This window comes from Dicentrarchus labrax, unplaced genomic scaffold (genome assembly GCF_905237075.1).
Source record: "Dicentrarchus labrax unplaced genomic scaffold, dlabrax2021, whole genome shotgun sequence".
NCBI lineage: Eukaryota > Metazoa > Chordata > Actinopteri > Moronidae > Dicentrarchus > Dicentrarchus labrax.
In genome coordinates, this window is record NW_026136723.1 from 17,475,539 (window position 1) to 17,495,719 (window position 20,181).

At 40.5% G+C, this 20,181-nt stretch overlaps 1 protein-coding gene across 2 annotated transcripts; it reads right to left on the reverse strand.

Moving 5' to 3' along the window:
• Positions 1-1,066: 1,066 nt before the first annotated feature.
• On the reverse strand, positions 1,067-20,122 carry grhl2b (grainyhead-like transcription factor 2b). 2 transcript variants are annotated; one of them, XM_051390386.1, is made up of 16 exons: positions 19,810-20,122; positions 17,577-17,766; positions 16,701-16,768; positions 14,879-15,254; positions 13,966-14,024; positions 13,600-13,756; positions 12,761-12,872; positions 7,827-7,921; positions 5,485-5,643; positions 4,863-4,920; positions 4,594-4,733; positions 3,526-3,563; positions 3,263-3,354; positions 2,296-2,381; positions 2,140-2,204; positions 1,067-2,045 (listed from the first exon to the last, which is right to left on the reverse strand). In XM_051390386.1, exons 1-16 carry the CDS (start codon positions 19,827-19,829, stop codon positions 1,931-1,933), a joined length of 1,830 nt encoding a protein of 609 aa, XP_051246346.1. In that variant the 5' UTR covers positions 19,830-20,122; the 3' UTR covers positions 1,067-1,930. The 2 variants fall into 2 exon arrangements, with proteins under 2 accessions (XP_051246346.1, XP_051246347.1); XM_051390387.1 differs by lacking the exon at positions 19,810-20,122 and adding an exon at positions 19,480-19,801.
• Positions 20,123-20,181: the final 59 nt, after the last annotated feature.

The following is a 20,181-nucleotide window of genomic DNA, read 5'->3' on the forward strand; positions in this document are numbered from 1 at the left end:
TTGAGGAAATGTTCTCAAGAGGGACTCCTTGGAGCAAAATCACCCCGTCCCTCCATGGGTGTAAACCTTCAAGACGTGTCACCTGAAGTTTCATCTTTCTGTCCCACCTTGGGTAGAGGGTAGTTGCATTTAGCCACCCCTGTAGGCTGAAGGAAGAACAGTGGGTGAAATCTTGCCACTTAAACTGGATCCTCTCTAACTGCCTACTGAGACGGAATAGTTTGACTGCATGTCTTACAAATGGTGAATTTTGAGCATAGGTTTATCAATATTCCCCTCTTGATTAAGAGGTTAACCATCAGGGAAGGATCCCTTCGAGCATCCATGCTCTTTAAGGTTCCTGTAGCCGGATACTGGACCTCAACTCTACCCAATTACAGCTGAGTGTCATCTTGCTGACCCTGTTATTCCAGAGGACCAGCTGGGCAATGTGGCTGGGGAGTTTTTTATCTGAATCCCTGCTTCACCCGCCGGGTCTTTGAATGACCAAGCCAAAACAAGAAGGGCATTCATGATGGCCATCACGGGGGACCAAGACACCCCAGCACTGAAATGAAGAGCAGTGCCCAACAGCTACGGCTAGCTGAAAAAGGGGGAGGCAACAATCATTTACATAAAATAAAAGGTGAAATAAAATGTGGTTCAGCACCCACTGTATGCTTGTAATGGCAAAGAGGGAAGCAATCTGAAGCCCACCCACTGTGAACAGGGCCATACAATCAGCACTTAAAAAGTAACAACCAATATAAATCCCAGTGTATTTCATATATAGTGACAGAGGTAAAAAGGTTAATTGACAATAACTAATTAAATATAAAGAAACAGTCATGCACAGATGAAGGCATAATAACATTTGTGTATGTTACATGTGGTTTTTTTTTGGGCCATCGTGAAAACTTTTTTCTCCTCTTGATTGTTTCTGTAGTTACAGCTTTTTGCTTTTGCAGGGCAGTATACCTGCTTAACATCAGTATGTTAGCATTGTCATTGTGATCATTGAGTACGTAGCATTAGCATTTAGCTCAAAGAAACTTGAGCCTCACAGAGCTGCTAAAAATGACACCTCTATGTTTATGTCTTTATTCATTTTTTTCAATACAGCATGAGATCTACACAACAGCCAAGTGCCATTTGTCACCCCTCAGAAGTTGTTTACAGCCTTCTTTAAGTCGTCTACATCTCCTACAAACAAACATTTAGGCTATTTGTTGACACGTGAATAGTACAACATGGCTGAAAAAATAGAGATAAGCCATTGAAAAAAACTCCTTGAGTACTCGGGTGGGTAGGGTGACAATAAAAAAGTCACTGGAATGTAAAGTACTTGAAATCCTTTGATAAATTGCTAAAGAAATGCAAAACATGATCATTAAAAGCATTAATAAATAATAACACAACTAACAACAAAAAAAAAACAAAGGCTGGCATGCAAAGAAGCTGCTAAGTTACTTAGGACCAACTAATTCAAGCTGCGGCTACATACAATACATCAGGCATTTCATGAAGCTACTCCTGATGTGTTATTTGGCAAAAACACAAGACTGTACAGAATGAGAATAAGTAGAAATTCTTTTATACAATAAAAACTGTGGAGGACACGGATCTCATACTCACAATTTAGAGGATGAGTACGCTGAGGAAGTAAAATATAACCAGTTCATAAGAATTTCTACAATGTCCCTTTTTTTATACGCGTCCTCCTCCTGCACAGAAACATACGCCTCGCTTCATAGTGTAACAGGGTCAGAGAGGGACCGGGTGTTGTCGACGTTGACTTCAGAGCGTCGGAGCGACGCCGCCAATTGACTGTCTCCAATACTGTCAGTCAGCTTATCAGCCAATCAATAGCAGCCTCGTAGATTTCAGTTAACCAGCAGTCACAGCGTCCCTTTTTGCATCTCAGCTCCTTCAGGGTTCGGCTGACGAGCTGTCAGATCTCTGTCAGCGTGATCTTGTAGGCGTCTGCGTAGTTCTCGATGTTGAGGATGAAGGTGTCTTCATTGGAGTAATGCTCGATGATGTTATCGTCCATGTTCACCAGGATCCTGACAGGAAAGACACTTGAAGTTTAATTTCATGCTTTTTTGGAGACACGAGCCTCCAAATAGGCCTGAAATTGCAATCTGCTTCCTCACTCACCCTTTTTTACTTTTCTTGTACACTTTGGCTATCCTCTCGGGGGGCACGCTGTACTTCTCTGATATCTACGAATGACAAATGAGAGCAGTTTGTGAACAGGTGCTGCGATTAAATTGTGCCTTGGCTCTCTCACGTCATCAGAAAGGCTTCACTCACGGCGTCTGTCAGGCCTCTCAGCGTGGGAGACTTCAGCATCAGAGCGTCAAACACTTCGTCCGTCTCCTTCCTTACGTACAACAGCACTGCAGACCGAGGAGGAATAATTAACATTCACCTGTTAGCTACAGTATTAGTTTGTATAATTCATATTGAGAAACACTTAAAGAGAGAGAGAGATCTTTGGGTGTTTCTCACGTTCACATTTTGTATTTTAATGAATTAGTTATTATAACTATATATGGCCGGAAATTATAAGAAATACCATCACAAGTCACCAGACTATAAAGTGATGTTAACAATATAATCACCAAATAATAAATAAATAAAATAATTCTCAAAACAATCAATTTACAGAAACTAATCATTAATAATTTAGTAGTTATATATTAGTACTTATTATCCAGCATATAAAATGTAAGGGGTTTCTGATTCCCTGGGTTTTATATGATTGTATATTGAATATTTTTGTATTTTCATGTTTTTGGACAAAAAAAGCAATTTAAAGAGGTCACCTTGGGCTATTTATTTTTACTTTCCCAACAACCCACTAAGGGAGATTGTGTAAAATGAAAGAACTCTCATCACAAATCTGACACCAACATGACCTTAAAAGTGCACAGGTGAAAAGATGAATTTGAACATCTACAATCCCAGGACAACTTGACTCTCAACTCTAGTCTGCTACGAAAGATTCACTCAGATGAACGGCTATTAAATGGATGTTGGGGTGAGATTGTTTAGTAAACAAGAATGTGTTTGCTATTTTTGCAATATAAATGACCTTAGAAATGAAAAGCCTGACTACAGCCTGGTAACAAAAGCTAGGCTTTGGTCTGGTTTGTGTTCCCTCATTTCACATTAGATTGGAGCAGGTATTTCTCTGTTCTGTGTCCTTCACTGATGATTTCTTGAAGTCAGTTTAAAAGAGAAAAGAAAAGCAGAGGAGGAAGCCGCCATCTTGTACCTCTCTTGTGTGTCTCCTCTTTGATCTGTTTGTGAGGGGACGGACACAGTTCTTCATCTGACGGCCTGAACATCCTCTTCACCAACACACTCCTGAAAACACACACAAAAAACAAAAAAAATTGTGTGTCATGTGCCATGACACATATGGACATCGGTGTTTGCATTTGCGGTGACATGCATTTCCACTGTATGTATTTGCACCTGCCTTCATTTGCATACTTTATATTTGTATGACTTGATGTAAAATGTTCACACACTCACCCTTCTCTCTCGATCTCCTCTGTGTTGAAGGTAAACACCTGGAAATTAATGTAGGTTTTAGGCTTTATGCATGAATACAAACAGTACTCAGATCTTTAATAAAGTAACAATGCAAGTTAAAGTCCTGCATTCAACTCCTACTTAAGTAAAAGTACAGAATATTAGCTATTTTATATTAGTGTCTGGCCAACATGGGATTTTTGAGACCAATACCTAAACTGATTTTAGAGGAGAACAATTATGTATATACATATATAATTTTTTTGTTGTTGTTGTTTTTTGGGGGCTTTTATTGCCTTTAATGGATAATGACAGCTGTAAAGTGACAGGACAGCGGGGGATGGCGACAGGTCGGAGCTGAACAAGGCCAGCTCCACCAGGCGAGCCACCGGGGCGCTCCTGCTTCTTCTCTCTTACTCTGTGCTGCTTACCACAGTATTGTAAATCACAGTGCACTCTGCTGGATAAACTTTGCAGTGACACAAATATTTTTCTTCTTTATATACTGGGGGAAAAAAACTGTTTTGTAGGTCGATACTACTACCGATATGTCTACGATAGGCCAGTGATTCCCAAAGGGTCACAGGATGAATCTGAGGGGTTGTGAGATAATTAATGGGGTAGGAAAGAAGGAAAAATACACAAATTTGTGTTTACTTTTTGGACATTTCTCTGTCCTTGAAATATCGGAAACAGTTATTTGAATAAAACCAGTTAAAAAAAAGAAAATCTCACTATGAGGGATCTGCTCTGCAACCCATAAACATATGAAATGTGACAGCTGGCACTGATCACACACAGTTTTTTATAAAGGGTCGAAAGCCAAATAGGTTGGGATCTGAAAATCTTAATAGTAACTGGTCATTGAATCTGTCTAATAAGTGTAGATAAGTACAATATTTCCCCGTAATTAAGAAGAAACAGAAAGTACTTGAGTAAGTAGCCACTGAGTCATTCTGAAATTACAGTGTATTACATACCAGTTTCACCTTTGAACTGATACTGATAAGAAAACAAGTTCTTTCGCATTTGTTAATAGAGAGAAAAATGTGTGTGCGGGCGATCTACCTGTCCGGCTCTCTGCAGGTTGCCGAAGTGAACGTCTGGGATAAAGAGTACAGGCTGAGCCTCCAGGTCTGTCATGGTCTTGAAATATGTGGTGTCAGACTTCTTGGGAACGGTTATCACGCCAACACCTCCATCTTTCCCTGTGAAAAAGAAGATTTCATGTGAACAAGAGGGTTTTGTACCTCTCCTGCCCTCATATCACACCATGATTTATATTATTATCTGATTTTGATGCAAAACGTTACAACAAAACGTCATGTAACTCAAACCTTTTGACTTCTTGCGGAACAGTTTTCTCTCCTCGTCCCTTATTTTCCTTTCCGCTCCCTGAAAAAAACAAATTGAACACATCAGTTTATGAAAACGCTACGAGCCTCCTTTAAACACACTGCTCCGCTGACAAAAAGGAGTAATCACTACATCACTTCAGCTGGACAGTCTCAATTCTCAGAAAATCAAATGTGTCTCACTTGAAAGTGTGTTTTTTTTCCATTATATGTGTGTGTGTGTGTGTGTGTGTGTGTGTGTGTGTGTGTGCACAGGTGTATCTGGAGCCTCACTGTGCAGGTGAGACCACTAGAGGGAGGACTGATGTCATGATTTAACTCCCTGACTCCACCTATACACCTGAATATTCTGCATTCACAATCACAAACACTTGCAGCTTTTATCTCAACTAAGTGATATTGCTCCTTTAAGATGACTCATTGAATCCACTTAAATACATTGTTTCACTACAACAACAGGGAGGAAAAAACATTATTACTATAGGCCTAATGTTTCCTAGCATACAAATGGTTTAGTTTAAAGGATATTAATTTGCTGACAAAATAATGAAACTTTTCCAGACTGGGTCCTTTTATAATTGCTGTAGAGGAAGCGATTTCTCACCTTGTCACAGAAGACCTTGATCTGTGAGTAGGCTCTGTGCAACGGCTTGTTGCTGCGGTTGTTGTAGCTGTACGTGTCGATCTGGATCATCAGAGGAAGACCCTTGACCCCCTTCTGTGAGGAGAAGTCTGTACTCAGACAGTTGACTGTGATGAAGATCTGCCAAAAAACACAGAGGCGGGAGGAGAGCTTTAAATACCTCCTCACTGTAATGAATTTGGTGTTGTATCTATTTTCTTTAGAGGAATGTTTTCATTCTTTTGTACACAATTTTACCCACAAAAACATCCACAAATATTCAAAATAATCACGAGTGCCAATAGAAGCCGGTAATTGAACAGCATGGACCTGAACACAAAATGAGAAAACAGCATCTATTTGGATGTTGTTCTATTATTTGTGGCTGAAGAACAACTTTCATTTTAAAAACATGAGTCGATTCAGAGACACATGCTGTATCTAAATTCAGTTCTGCATCCTTTAAAGTCTATAAGAGTGGTTTTCAATGCTCTGAGAAACACAAGGCATTTCGGATATCTTAAAATCCCTGTAGTTAGAAATCAGAAGTACATGTAACTACATAGTTACATAGCTCTAGGGATTAGTAAGACTGCCATTTATTTCTATATTTATCCACAGTTTTCTATGTGTTTAGGCCTTGAGAGGTACAACTGTGAATTTTCAATTTATATTTGCAATTTAAATCACTTGCGTGGGTCTGTTTGATGCTTTATAAGTAGGATGTACCTGGATGAAAGTCTAGTGAGTGGATGCTTGACATGCTGCATGAAATACTTAAATTAAACAGCTTGTACAGACTCTTCTCTCTCCATATTTGTTTTTTTATGGCCTTCCTGAACTTCAACATTGTGTCGTGTCATCTCCAAAGTGTCTCCCCAGCAAAGGCATATATCACATCCGCTGTTTACGACCCATTTATCCCTGCTGAGCCGAGCCCTTCTAACTCTTGTCAAAAACATGTGGGAAGAAGATCTGGGCGCAGAAATCACTGATGATGAATGAGAACATATGTTTGGCGTAGTGCACTCTTCCTCCGTCTACACCAACACAAAATACTATTTATAGTCTATTATTACTATCCTGTTACCAAAGTTGCGACCACAACTTCCTGGGTTAGAGTCTGCATACCGTCCTTGCTCTCCACTCGACACCTCTCTAACAAAGGCACAAATAACAACAACTCAATCTGATCTGTGGTACAGTAGTCTGAACCACATCATGTGCACTTAACTGAAATAAAGTTGAATCTAGCATCCAGTGAGGTGTTTCTTATAGTTTGTTTAGAGTCATTCCTGAAAGCTGGATACTCTGATTTACTTTACAGGAAATAAAAAGTTAAGAAGTACTCCTTTATATAATATATATACTATAAATAGCCAATCACAAGTTGTATTATGTCTAAAAAAAACCACATAAAATCCCCCCCAAATAAACCTGATCTATCTCTTTCAGGTATCCTGTTTATTTTGAGACTTTGCCAACTCATGATTCTCCTTTGTAGAAATCGATGAAGAAATTTTGAATAATTCTTTCACTTCCTTTTCAAACGCAATAAAGTACCTTGGCATTACACCTGTCCCTGATATATTTAGGCTCAATAGTCAAAGAAATTAAGAGAATGATAGGTTAAGATGTAGAGAGGGAAAGAGAGAAAAAGTCAATATTGGCTGAGAGACGTGTGCTTGGACTTCCTCCAGCAACGTCTTTGTCCCCGGGCTGCCATTACAATGAAAGAACCACATAACACACACAAACAGAGACTGACTCACACACACATAGCCGGTCGCATTCACACAGAAATGAGGGCAAAACAAACAACAGAGGGTGGGGACAGGGATTGGTGTGTGTTGGCCCTTGGGGGGCCTCCGGAGTTCAAACAGTAATGTGGCTCCATTTAAGGAGTGGCCACAAAGGAGTGGGCTTCACAGAGACAAAGAGGACAAACAGAGCAAAAGTACACAACACTGCCCATCACTTTTATGACGGACAGTCGAAAACACAACAGTTGACGCAAAGGAGCTGGTTCGGGCTTTCAGTTCTCGTACTGTAACATCATGTTGGTGATTTAATTCACTACTTTTAAAATGAGCTCTTGGGTATTTCTGGTGTCTGCAGGTTAGGTGCTTACAACACAATCAAAAGCAGGTTCATTTGTGAAGCAAGTGCATTTGTTTGCCAACACTTGAATCAGCACAAAAAAAACCTGTCCCGCTGCTTTTTCTTACATCTACAACACGCCTCCAGCCAGAGTAAATATAGTAGACCGGTTTCTAGGAAAATTACAGTGACATTTATGTCAGATTGTAATTTGTGTTTTGTACCTTGGCCTCTTCATTCACATCCCAGGTGAAGGAGATGGCGTTGTAGGCGATTTCTTCGATGTTGCCGATTGTGTTGAAGCTCTCCTTGTAATCAGCTGTGGGGGCAAACAGAGGGATGGTTTATTTCTGCTTTATCACAACAACTTTTCAAATGTAACTGTTTTTCTTCAATTTTCACATATCTGTGGTTTAAAAAAAACAACCTAATCAGACATCATATCTTCCCCCGCCCCCATACACAGCCAAAATATGTCAATAAATGACACAAGCAGGTAGCTATTGTTTGTTAAGATAAGTAATCAAATGGCACGCTTCAATTTTATAAGATAAACCCTTATCTTGCTTGGGCAAACAAACTCCCGAAGCTTCAAAGGCAGCAAGAGGAAACACAGAGGCTATCTGGTCCTGAGAACCATATTAAAAAGCCAGTCAGGTAAGTGTATTGGCTGGCTATTGTTGACCTGAGTGACTACAGACTGGAGGGACTTTAAATGTAAGGAGGTGAAAACACTGGTATGCTGTGGAAAAGGCTCATACTTGTGATTTTATCTAAAAAAAGAAAAAAAGAAATCCTGGGAGAGTTACAATCACCAAAGGAATATACTTTTTTTCGGTTCCAGGAAAAACAAGATTTTGAAGATAAGTAGCTCTCAAGATGGCAAACGCCATGTTTCAGTAACGACAGTGTTTGCTCATGGGAGTGTTACTTTAAAGAATATTAATAATTTACATTCTTGCCATTAACAAAATCTCATTAAAAAAACAAAGCCAACAATGAACTGATCCAAATAACAAGTACTAAAACCACATTTGTCTGTGCCATAGAACTCTATTGTTGTTTAAAAACTATTAAAAACACACCAATGTTCCTTCATTACAATGAACATAGTCACTGTAGTTTATTTTTTTGTGGCTGACCACACTGGAAATTAAATGTATTTATGGTTGTTCCAAACTGCCACACTGGAAGGGGGAGTAAAAAGTCAGCTGTCATAGAGAGAGAGAAAGAGAGAGACAGAGAGAGAGAGAGAGAGAGAGAGAGAGGGCAGAGGGTCAATATTGTTTTAAATACAGGGATAATGACTCATATCTTCAGAAAGTCTTTCCTGGAAGGCATCCATAGCATTGTAACTTTTGAGAGCAGCTCATCCCACAACAATTCTGCTGGACATATCTCAGAGCATCCACCCCCCTCCCTCCTTCAGTGACCTCTGACCTGCTCCATCATCCCACCGCGATGGAGGAGGCACATTAAGACAGCAACACTTCCAGGTTCGTTAGCAGGTGCACAAAGCAGCAGGGCAAGCAGCAACATGCTTATCTGCCAGTGTCCCCTGTTAAATATCCCCATTCAAATATTCTACTCTGTGACGCAGCCCAGGGGCATGATGAACCCCCCCATCCCCCCACCCCGACAAACCCTCCGCCGCTATTCAAATCAGTTCTCTGGACAGCTTCAGGTTACAGGCTGCATCCAGCTACAGGCCGACCTGGCTCTGAGGGTGGAGGGGTCTGTCATTTGACCTACAGAGCTGTTTGAGTGGAGATTCCTTCCACCCTAATGCAACTCATGCACTCACACACAGATTCCAGCTTCTCAAACATTAATATTTGCAGGTTTCTTAAGTCTTTAATTATATTAAACTGAATACTTTTGTGTTTTGGACTGTTGGTAGGACCAAACCAACTATTTGAATGTCAACTTGGGCTTTTTGGGGCTTTTTTGGATTCTGATGAACTGAGAAAATAATTCTCAAGTCGCAGCCGTGATATAAATGATGATTACATGAACAGGTAGAAAATGACCAGAATGGAATAAGTGACTTTTCCATCCCCAGTTGTGTGTTAAGCGGTTTCTCAGCATCCTCGTTTGCAATCCATATTCAGGAACTGTGTTTGTACATGCTGAAACTGGGTGTACATATCTATCTGTGTGTACACCTGCATGTGTCCCTGTGATGTAAAAATACTTCAGCCCTGTGTGTCGAGCTGTAGATGCGCACTATCTATCTATCTACAGCTCATACCTGCAAACAAACACACTCATTACACTGGCAAATTCCACATAGGATACCAAAGGGAATCATACCGAAAAAGATAACATACTTCCTCTTAACAGGATCTAATGGCAGGTTAAAAAATACATTTTTTATCTTCAGATCATGTCAGTACTGAGATGCTATTTAGCAGCAAAACAAAGAAGAAATACATTTTTTTTTTTAGATGTTCCCAACTTCTTTTGCTTGTTACATTTGGAAAAATACGCTTCGTCGCTTTCCTGCTGAGAGTGAGATGGTTGATATCACTCTAATACCTGTACAGAAAAATGAAGCTGCAGCTCCAGTAAGCTTTAAGGCCCGGACACACCAACCCGATTATCGGCCGTCGGACGTCGTCGGACAGTCGGACGAGGTCGGTGACTCGAGTCGGTTCGGTGTGTCCCGTGCTGTCGTCAGTCGGCGTCGGCATTCATTTTGGCCGATTCGACATGTAGAATCGGCCAGTGGCCGTCAGCCTCAATGACCAATCTGATTGGTGGAGTGCATACTACGCCAACGCCAGTATCTTGTTATTATTAGCCATCGTATTTTCCGTTCAGCGAGTAATGACAATAACGATCCTTCTTGACTACTATCAACACTCTCTGATGAAAACAATGACTGACGACAGCGTGCTCTGTGTTTACTAGGTCTAGACTGATCCGTCATTTCCGGTTTTCCGTTTTTTTTGGGCGACAACACAGATTAGCGCCGCCTGCTGTTATGGGGACGTATTACGCCTTGTGCACGCGCAGAACGTACCCTCCAGTCGGCGTTGGTTTGGTGTGTTCGGAGGCACTTTTTTGACCGACTTGGGGAGACGGGAGCCGACTGATCAGTCCGACTGCTTTTCTGCCGACAGTCGGCCGTCGGTTTGGTGTGTCCGGCCAGGACACGCCTTTAAGGCCCAAACACACCAACCCGATTATCGGCCGTTGGACGTCGTCGGACAGTCAGGCGAGGTCGGTGACTCGAGTCGGTTCGGTGTGTCCCGTGCCGTCGTCTGTTGGCGTCGGCATTCATCTTGGCCGATTCGACATGTAGAATCGGCCAGCGGCCGTTGGCCTCAATGACCAATCTGATTGGTGGAGTGCTAGCCCTTGACTAGCGAATCAGTGAGTGCACGAGAAAACCGGAAGTGACGATGGTAAACATACTATGCCAACGCCAGTATCTTGTTATTATTAGCCATTGTATTTTCTGTTCAGCGAGTAATGACAATAACGATCCTTCTTGACTACTATCAACACTCTCTGATGAAAACAATGGCTGACGACAGCGTGCTCTGTGTTTACTAGGTCTAGAGTGATCCGTCATTTCCGGTTTTCATTTTTTTGGGGCGACAACACAGATTAGCGCCGCCTGCTGTTATGGGGACGTATTACACCTCGCACACGCGCAGAACGTACGCTCCAGTCGGCGTCGGTTTGGTGTGTTTGGAGGCACTTTTTTGACCGACTCGGGGAGACGGGAGCCGACTGATCACTCCGACTGCTTTTCTGCCGACGGCCGGCCGTCGGGTTGGTGTGTCCTGGCCTTTACGTAGCATATAGAGTGGAAACAAGTGGAAACAGCTAGCCTGACCACAGCAGTAAAACAGTAACAAAATCTGCCTACCAGGAACTCTAAAGCTCACTAATTGGTTATATGAGGGATAATGCGCCAGACTATTTCTTAGGTGTTAAGCCGGGGCAAGTTGTTTTTCCCTGTTTCCAGTCATTATGCCAAGCTAAGCTGACCGTCTCCCTGCTGGAGCTCCGTATTTAACAGAGGGATTTGAGAGTGGTATCCATCTTCTCATCTAACTCTCAGCAAGAAAGCAAATAAGTGCATTTCAAATTATTATTTTACTACAAAGCAGTGTCTATTTGCAACCAATGTCAAAGGGTGCATGTCTATGCACTATATTTGCATCTATATTTTACCGGTATTCCAAAAAAGAAACATTTCACCAAAACTAAACTTCATTTTGTGCAGCTGATATTGTATTTTTCTTATTACCTACCACAGTAACCATCCCATGACAGCTCAAATGTATCTCCTGATGCCCAGGTTGGGAACGACTGTAAAGATGTGTGAGAATTGTAGGCCGATTTGTCTTGGTTCATGTAAATATAGGAATTAAGATGAAGATCTAAATTGGGCAAGAATTACTTTCAACAGACCAAAACCAGCCAAGGTAATAGTGTGGCTAACATTCCTCTCCCTGTCCCAACAAGCAAGTGTATAGGTGTGTGTGTGTCTCCCATCTACTCCAAGTCTCCCACATACCTCTGAATCTCGGCCTGGTTAGCAGGCCCAAGCTTGTCAAACAGAAACCGCCTACAAGCTTCTCACACACACTCATTCAATAAGGCGGAGAAAAGCTTCAAATTCAAATCCATCAACCGAAAACAAATGACAGACAAAAGGTCAAAAGTCTTAAGATACAAATATGAGACTTCAGATCGACAGCACACGTCCGTGGGAAACACTGCCAGAAAGAGAAAGTTCGTCACAGTGTTTTGGATTATCATGTTTTTTCTCACATCAGTGTTTTGCTCAATCTCACGTGCAATGTCGAGGAGATTACGGGATTTATGTTGTGTATCCCAGCAACACCTAGACATTAAGAGATTCAGTGTGTGTGTGTGTGTGTGTGTGTGTGTGTGTGTGTGTGTGTCTGTGTATGTGTGTGTGATGGTGGGCAGCTGAACCGCCTCAGGCAGAAAGTTGGGTGGGGGCTTGTTTGCTCTCAGTTTGGTCATGCCTTGTTTATTAGCTGAGAGCATTCCAGCATTTGCAATAACATAAATCTGTCATTGTCTTTTGGTTCACGTGTTTGGATTCAGTCATTTGGCCATTGAAGAATTGCTGTCATTCACATATGAATATGGAGTAAGTGGTAAGTCTTACCGATGTCTAAGACTCTCTGCTTGGCTGTGTGCTGCCGAGAGTGCCAGTACTTCCAGTATTTAAGCTGCTCGTCCCGGTTCTTGTCTTCACTGAACACCACCATGATCACACTCTGAGAAGGAGAATGATGGTCAGATTTTAGATCAAGAGGATTCAACTGAACCAGCGCTTGTATTTGGGACTGAGCTTTTAGGATTGTAACCTCTCAGAAGAGCATAAAATAAACCATAATTAACAAAACATTGCATTAACCAAGTTATTTTTTAAATCTGGTAATGCAGCAACATCGCACGATAAAAGTCTGCAAGGCTAAAAAACATGAGCAGTATTTTATGTTTTAAACTTCATATGTCAAATATGTCCAGTATTGACTCCTTTTTAGCTCCTTTTATAGTCTCTACCGAGTGCTGAGGGAAATATCAAGCTCTTAAGCTGCTGAATGCTCTACTTTGTCCACCAGCTAGTTGTCTGACTGCTGTTTTGTGCCAGGAACGTGGCGTACAGTGGATTTATCAGAGCTCTTACGCTGAAAACAGCTGCATCTAGAAACTACACTGATGAGAGTGAGTGTGGGCCTTAAAATCAAAAGACCGAGCTGAAAGACGCTAAAATGCTCTGTAGACCTGAGGTGAACTGCAGAGTTGACCAATAATTTGCCACTATGAGCGACCCCTTCATGTTGCACATAAATACATTGTTATTGATTAGAGCAGCTTTGAAAACATGCAGTCTTAAGGTTTGGTCATAGGTAGACTTAAGAGTGGGTAATACTGTGTATAAACTACTGCTACATCAAAAGAAGGCGCGACATTAAGTAGCAGGAAAAAAATCCCCCTCACCCTGACTTTGCTGATGGGGTGACGGAGGCGTTTATTGGCACTGAGCTCGTTGAGCGTCACGGCGTAGAACTGGCCTTTGTTCAGGTAGGTCATTGGTCCTTCGCCCTGCTTCTGACGCAGTGAGCGAGTGGCATCCAGCGTGTACTGGAAGCTGTCACTGTACACACAAACACACACATAGAGAATGATGTGTGGTTGGACATAAGGAGGGATGGGTTTCAACACAAACTTTTGCATTCCTTTCTGGAAAACTTCAAGTGTTTTGATTTCAAAATGGCATATATCTTAATATTCACACTGTAACATACACAGATAATTGTGCTGCAATAGCAAGTAGACTAAGTGATCATATTTTGAGTGACTTACACTCCCTCCTGTCGAAATAAGAAGTCATCCGTAGCCAGAGAGGAAGGTGTGTGGTACTTCTGTTGAGAACGCAAAAAAAAAAAAACACACAGAAAGAGGAAATTATTTGGGCACAATGACAAATTAATTTAGCATGAGAGGAACTGGTTAAACAATACTGTAAATTACAGTAAAAACACACCAACAGTTCAGCAACAGTATTGTCATAAATAAAGATCAGAGGGACAAAATGGAGATCTCAAACAAACAAGCTCTACTTGTAGATTCCTGTTCAGGTAAGGAACCTTTGGACTCCTCAGTGAATCATATTTAAACATCTATCTGTCTTCACGTACCATTACACAACAACTCCACCCTTGCATGTACTGTTAAAGATCACAAGCATGCGACACTCTGTATTCTAGTGCTGCAATTTCCCTTTTATTTGTCTGATCATTCGTTTAGCTGCAGTTTGTACATGTAGATTGGGAAGATGATGAAGAAGCGAAAGAACAATAATAGCAAAAGAGCATCAGCTGAGCCCCTTTCTCAAAACATATCTTGTGACTGCTGTGACACCAAAATTGAAAGAATATCTACTTGTGATACATATATCTACTAGGTTTTCATCTTCAGGCATCAACGAACTGGGGCCAAAAATGCAGGAATTTACATTTTCAACAGTATTAGTGAGTTGTAAGACAGTGGTACCCAACCCTTTTAGTAGCTTTTAGTAGCAAGAAAAACGTGCAACCCCTTGACACAAGTTTAATACATCTGTGACAAGTTATTTCCCATCCTGAAGTTCTTAATCTGAATCACAAAGAAAAATAAACATATATTTTTCTGCATTCATCTTTGGTAACTGCTGTTTTAAGGTGTATTTTTCCTTTAATAACACAGTATCTATTCAGACCCTGGCGTCTTTTCTCACCCCTCTCTCCTCTTCATACGGGCTGTCAGGCGGACTCTGCTGGTCTTCTTTCCCATATGAGCTGTGACTGACGGTGGTCACCTCATATGGATTCTGTTCGTAGATCACCCTCGCTGACTCTTCTCCTTCCACCCTGTAGTGAAGCCCTGGTCCCGTCATGAAGACGGGCGCGTACATCTCGGCCTTCACCACAGCCACAGCCGGCGAGCCTCCATCCCCTGACGCCGCCCCAGTCGAGCTGCTAAACTGCTCCCGTTTGTTCTCCTGGTGCTCCGTGTTTAGTGACAGGTTGACGGGAACAGATTTGAGGACCTGAACACGGTTGTCCACTGTCTCCACCTCGCTTTGGCTGCTGTGGTTGCTCAGCAACGTAGACCTGAACAAAAATATGGATTAAATAATAGTTGGGATGTATTTCTGCTATTTGTTTTTTAATTACTTTCCAATGTAACTGTATTTAGCATTCTAAATTAATTGCATGCTTCTGTAGGCTGCAAAAACCCCCCAGCAATGTGAACTACTAGTTTTGTGCTACTTACTGTGCTACTACCTCTGGATGTAAATAAACGCTGCTTAAGGCCAAAACCTGACATCTATATATATATTTTAAAAAAGCAGGTATAAAACAGGTTAAGCTTTTTTGGACATGCAGATCTTAAAGTGATTAAATAAACAAAAACATGATTCTTTATGGTGTTGACTCATTCTTTTTTAGACCTCACACATTTGGCTTTGATTTTTTAGTTTGCATGATCAGCACACAAAAAACCCTCTCACTTTATAATAATAATAATAGGAAACAGAGGCAGGAAGGGCGTAAAAAACATTACTGAAGCTTAATACAATTGTTAAGCACACAACCGTTTAGATAACTTAAAGCCACCCTGTGGAGTTTTTGACTACTAATAGTGCTATAGAGCAGCTTTTTTATGAGTGGCTCCCTGTTTTGCTTGTTTCAACAAGGACAGGAAAGAAGAAACAAGAAAACATGGATGTAAATAAAAAAAATAAAAAAAACGTCTTTGCAAATATTTAATGAGGATGGAAATGCATTCAACATGTTTATTAGACCTCAAGGTAAATATAACTTCTGTTTAGTTACAATGAAACTCCTGGGTGCCTATAATTATTTTAAGATTTACATGTATGAAAATCTTGTTTTTACACCTGCTTTTATTTTGAGATTCATATCAGTGTTGGTGCCGGATCATACAGGCGAGAAAATGTTGGCAATAGGCAAAAGAAATGTAATGACGCATCCTTGCTCTTCTATCCAAAAACAACAGAGAGAGCAGGAGTTCTCCCATTTCAAACTGAAAATTGGGGAGGTTTACTTAAATACAAGAAAGTTACCTTTTTTCTGTAGATTAAAGGTTTTTGTTCCAAAAGCAGAGGCACATTATGTGATGAAATCTTTTGTATTTTCTCGTTTTTCTGCAGGGATCAGCAGGTTTTTGTTGGCCTCGCTCCAGCCTGTGTTTGTTTCATTCAGTATTGGTGCTTCAGGTGAAACACGACTCACTCGTCTCTGATATTTGCACACATGAAGTACCTGTTTATTATTTTCAGTACACATCTTTGTAATGTTATGGAGGATTGTGTTTTAGTTCTTAGACTGAAAGCTTTTCATATTAAATTGTTTAATATGTAGTCGTATTAATCAGAGGTATCAAATACTACAGTCACTGAGCTCTGGGTATGTAATTCCACACATTGCTGGGAACGGTCTGCTAGCAACTACATGTTTAGCATTTTTTCTACGTCTTTCTGTCTGTACATGAGCAACCCTGAGCGACACACTGAGAGACCCACATTCACTGACCTCTTCTCCTGCTCCTCTATCATTTCAGCGACTTTGGGAACTGGCAGAAGCCTCTTTTCTTTGGGCACCTGAAAGAAGAAAAGGAGGACTTGTTACGTTGGCCAACATCATTCAGAGCTAACAGGGGAGTTATGGCTTCCAATCTTTACTTGACATTTTCTCTTTCTATTACTGAACACGTTATAGAAAGTCAGAATGTGTTGGATGAGTGATGTGTGTCTCCACAATTCAGTAGATATTAGCCTCTGGTCTCTGCACAATGTATTTTTTATCATTGTTGCAGTTAGAAATAACAGTCAGTGTGTTGTGAATTCCTTTGCTGGACTTATACATGCATTGACTTTATGAATTTAGACTTTTACACAGTTGTCTTTATTGGGGAATCTATAGAAGACTAAATGAATATGCTATTATATGATGAATTAATGTGGCATTCAATAATTTTTCTGTGCTCTTTGTACTTTGTAATTCAGGGGTCTCAGCAGAAAGGCCCTGCGCATCAACGTCCACATTTTTTTAACATTTTATTTAAGATTAACATTAGTTCATCTTCTTTAAACCTACTACAAAGAGTTTTAAACAGGTTCTAAAACAGTTTAAATTTCATACTGATGCCTCTATATGAACTATATCAGCAAGAATATTGGCTAACTGTATATCTCTTAATCATTTTGTCTATAAGCTGTCAGAAAATAGTAGAATAAAGAATTGTGTTATAGTTTCTCATAGCCCAAGGTGACATCTTCATATGTCTTGTTTTGTCGGACCAGTTTATTATCATATACAACAAAGAAAAGCATCAAATCCTCACATTTGAAAAGCGGGAACCAGCAAATGTTTTGGATGTCTGGTTAAAATTCGACTATATTTCCAGACCTTGTAGTAGTCGTAGAGCAGGCCCAGGGCGTTGGCGCTGTCCTCGTCCCCGTTGATGCTCATCATGGCCTTGGTGGCAGCTGTCAGCGGGTTCTCCAGGTATGACCTCCATGCCTCGTCCTCGCTGGTGTAGGCGCGCCGCACTGCAGGGAAGGAGCTCTCGTTGGGGACCACCACCACCAGACGCTTACTGACAAACACACATACAACATTTTAATTCAGAAGATTAGATGAGTTAATCTGCTGGTATTGGCTTCACAAGTGCTAAAATGTGCTTGTTTTATTCTGCTTTATTCTATTTAAAATTATTTTTTGGTGATTGCTAACTTAAAAAGTAGCAATTCTCAAGTCAAAACTTTGAGATGTGCTTATTTGTCATTCATTTGAACATTTTATAATAGAAGAAATTTTAGATAAACTGATAAAAATCAACACTATAGCCCTTTTCGTGCGTGTGTGTACATGGGTTTGTCTCTCTACTCTTTAGGCTCACTTAAGTCGAGATCATAGACCAGTTAAACACACCGTGTTGTCACAACATCTCTTTGAACTCACAATCCAATCACAAGAGCGAGGCTCTGGATGTGTCAACTGGCATTTAGAAAATGTACAGTGAATGGTATCAGCGTAATAGTTCGCCCTGCGTAAAAGTCTTGGAAATAGTCATTTATAATGTTGTAGCCTCGTATGTGTGGTCGCAACAAAGTGCATGACGTTGTTTAATTGATGTAAACAAGAATTATTACTCAAGAATTTAAATTAGGGAAATGTACTGCATGCTTTGGAAGCTTGAATACCAGATTGACAGCATCAAATAACACATTTGTAATACTATAGTGGTTTCTCTAATTGGCATTAACTCCTGTCAATCAGATCTACCTGCCAAATGAAACACACCCATTTGTCCTGCCTCTCATCTGTGATGTCATATTAACGCAAATCTTTATAGGAAAAGAAGCAACGGTAGAAAAGAGGCATAAAAGATGAAGCTGGTTTACCATCACAGTGTTTATTACGTCATACAATGTTGTGCACAGATTTTCTACCATTGACAGAATCTTGTTCATGTCAATTGATAAACTGCAGTCACTACAGGTGGAAACCAATCAGTTTTTCTATCATTGATCCTCCATTTATTACACATTCTGGTCAGCTTCTCCATGGCAACCACGCCAGCAGGTAGAGAGCTGACATGCGGGTGGAAAAGTAGGGGATGTTTATGATTTGAACAACTCTACTCTGGTGGATTTGACTAAATATTGTCAGTGTGTGTCCATAACAGTGGCAGGAAGTCGTTGTTTCTGCAGAGCGACTGAAAAATCTCAAGCAACCACATTTAGAGACTGTTTCATATTCAAATACAAATAACTGCATTGATGCTACAAATACTACTGCAACTACAACTAATAATAACAACAATAACAGGAATAGTAGTAATGTAAATAAGTGAGTGAGTGAACCACCGCTTTATTTCAATAATAATCCAGGTCAGTTATTATTATTAAAAGAGTTATTCCCATTTATAACTGTATTAGGCTAATACAATCAAAACCGAGTTTAAATTATTGAATTATTGGTGTTTTCTGGTCAAATAAAAATATTTTGGAATATATATTAGATATTAGAAATTAAGTAAAATATTTACAATTTCTCTCTGAAAAGTTATTTCAATGCATTTCTGATTGTTGTAGAAGTAGCTTTCACTGTAGCACAAAGGTTACAATGTATTTATCAAATGCAAATTAAAGAGTTTCTGGTGTTACAAAACAACACAGGAGGCCAGCAGGCAACACAAGCTGTCCTCATTCACAAGCAGGACCATCAGCGCACTGCAGGCCTCAAACAGGTGAAAATGTAATGCAATGCTAAAAGAGCTAAAACTCTCATTTTCATTCAAACATACGAAAGTATTTAGAAAAATCCCAGTCCTTGCACTTTGAAGGCTTTTCCATCAGTCAAAAATGGCGAATTCGGCTCAAACGAAATCCACGGCGCCAAGTTTATAACTTTTCCTCCAGGAGAACAAGTTCAATATTTCTCATAAATTCCCCAAAAGTGAAATAAAACAGAACGAGAGGTTATCCTCTGATACAGCCTAATTTCGTATTTAAATCAAAGGTTGTTGGGTTTTTTTTTTTCAAATTAGTAGGTAAAAAGAAAACACTTTAAAAACAAGTGTTTTCCCTTCAAGTTGAAACCATCAAAGATCCTCTCCGCCGGCTCGATCACTTACTTGTCTGTCTCCTGTGACATATTTTGCTTCCTCTACGATTCTTCCTTGTGAAACTGGACTTTCAAGTCGGAGCAGGTAATAGAGTGAGTGAGCTGCCAGAAGTTGGGCTACAGGTAAGTCGACTTTTCTCGCCCCGCTTCTTTTCTCCCTGCCCCTCTCTCTCTCTCTCTCTCTCTCTCTCTCTCTCTCTCTATCTATCTATCTCTCTCTCTCTCTGACTGCCTCTCCTCCACCTGGCAGGTGAAACCGCTTTTGTCCCCCAGCAGCCAATAATCGCTCTGCGGGTCTTGTGTGTTCAATTTGCACAGCAGATTGTGACACCCATCAACATATAAGGATATGCCATGCATTATAATATTTGCCTTGGCTTGC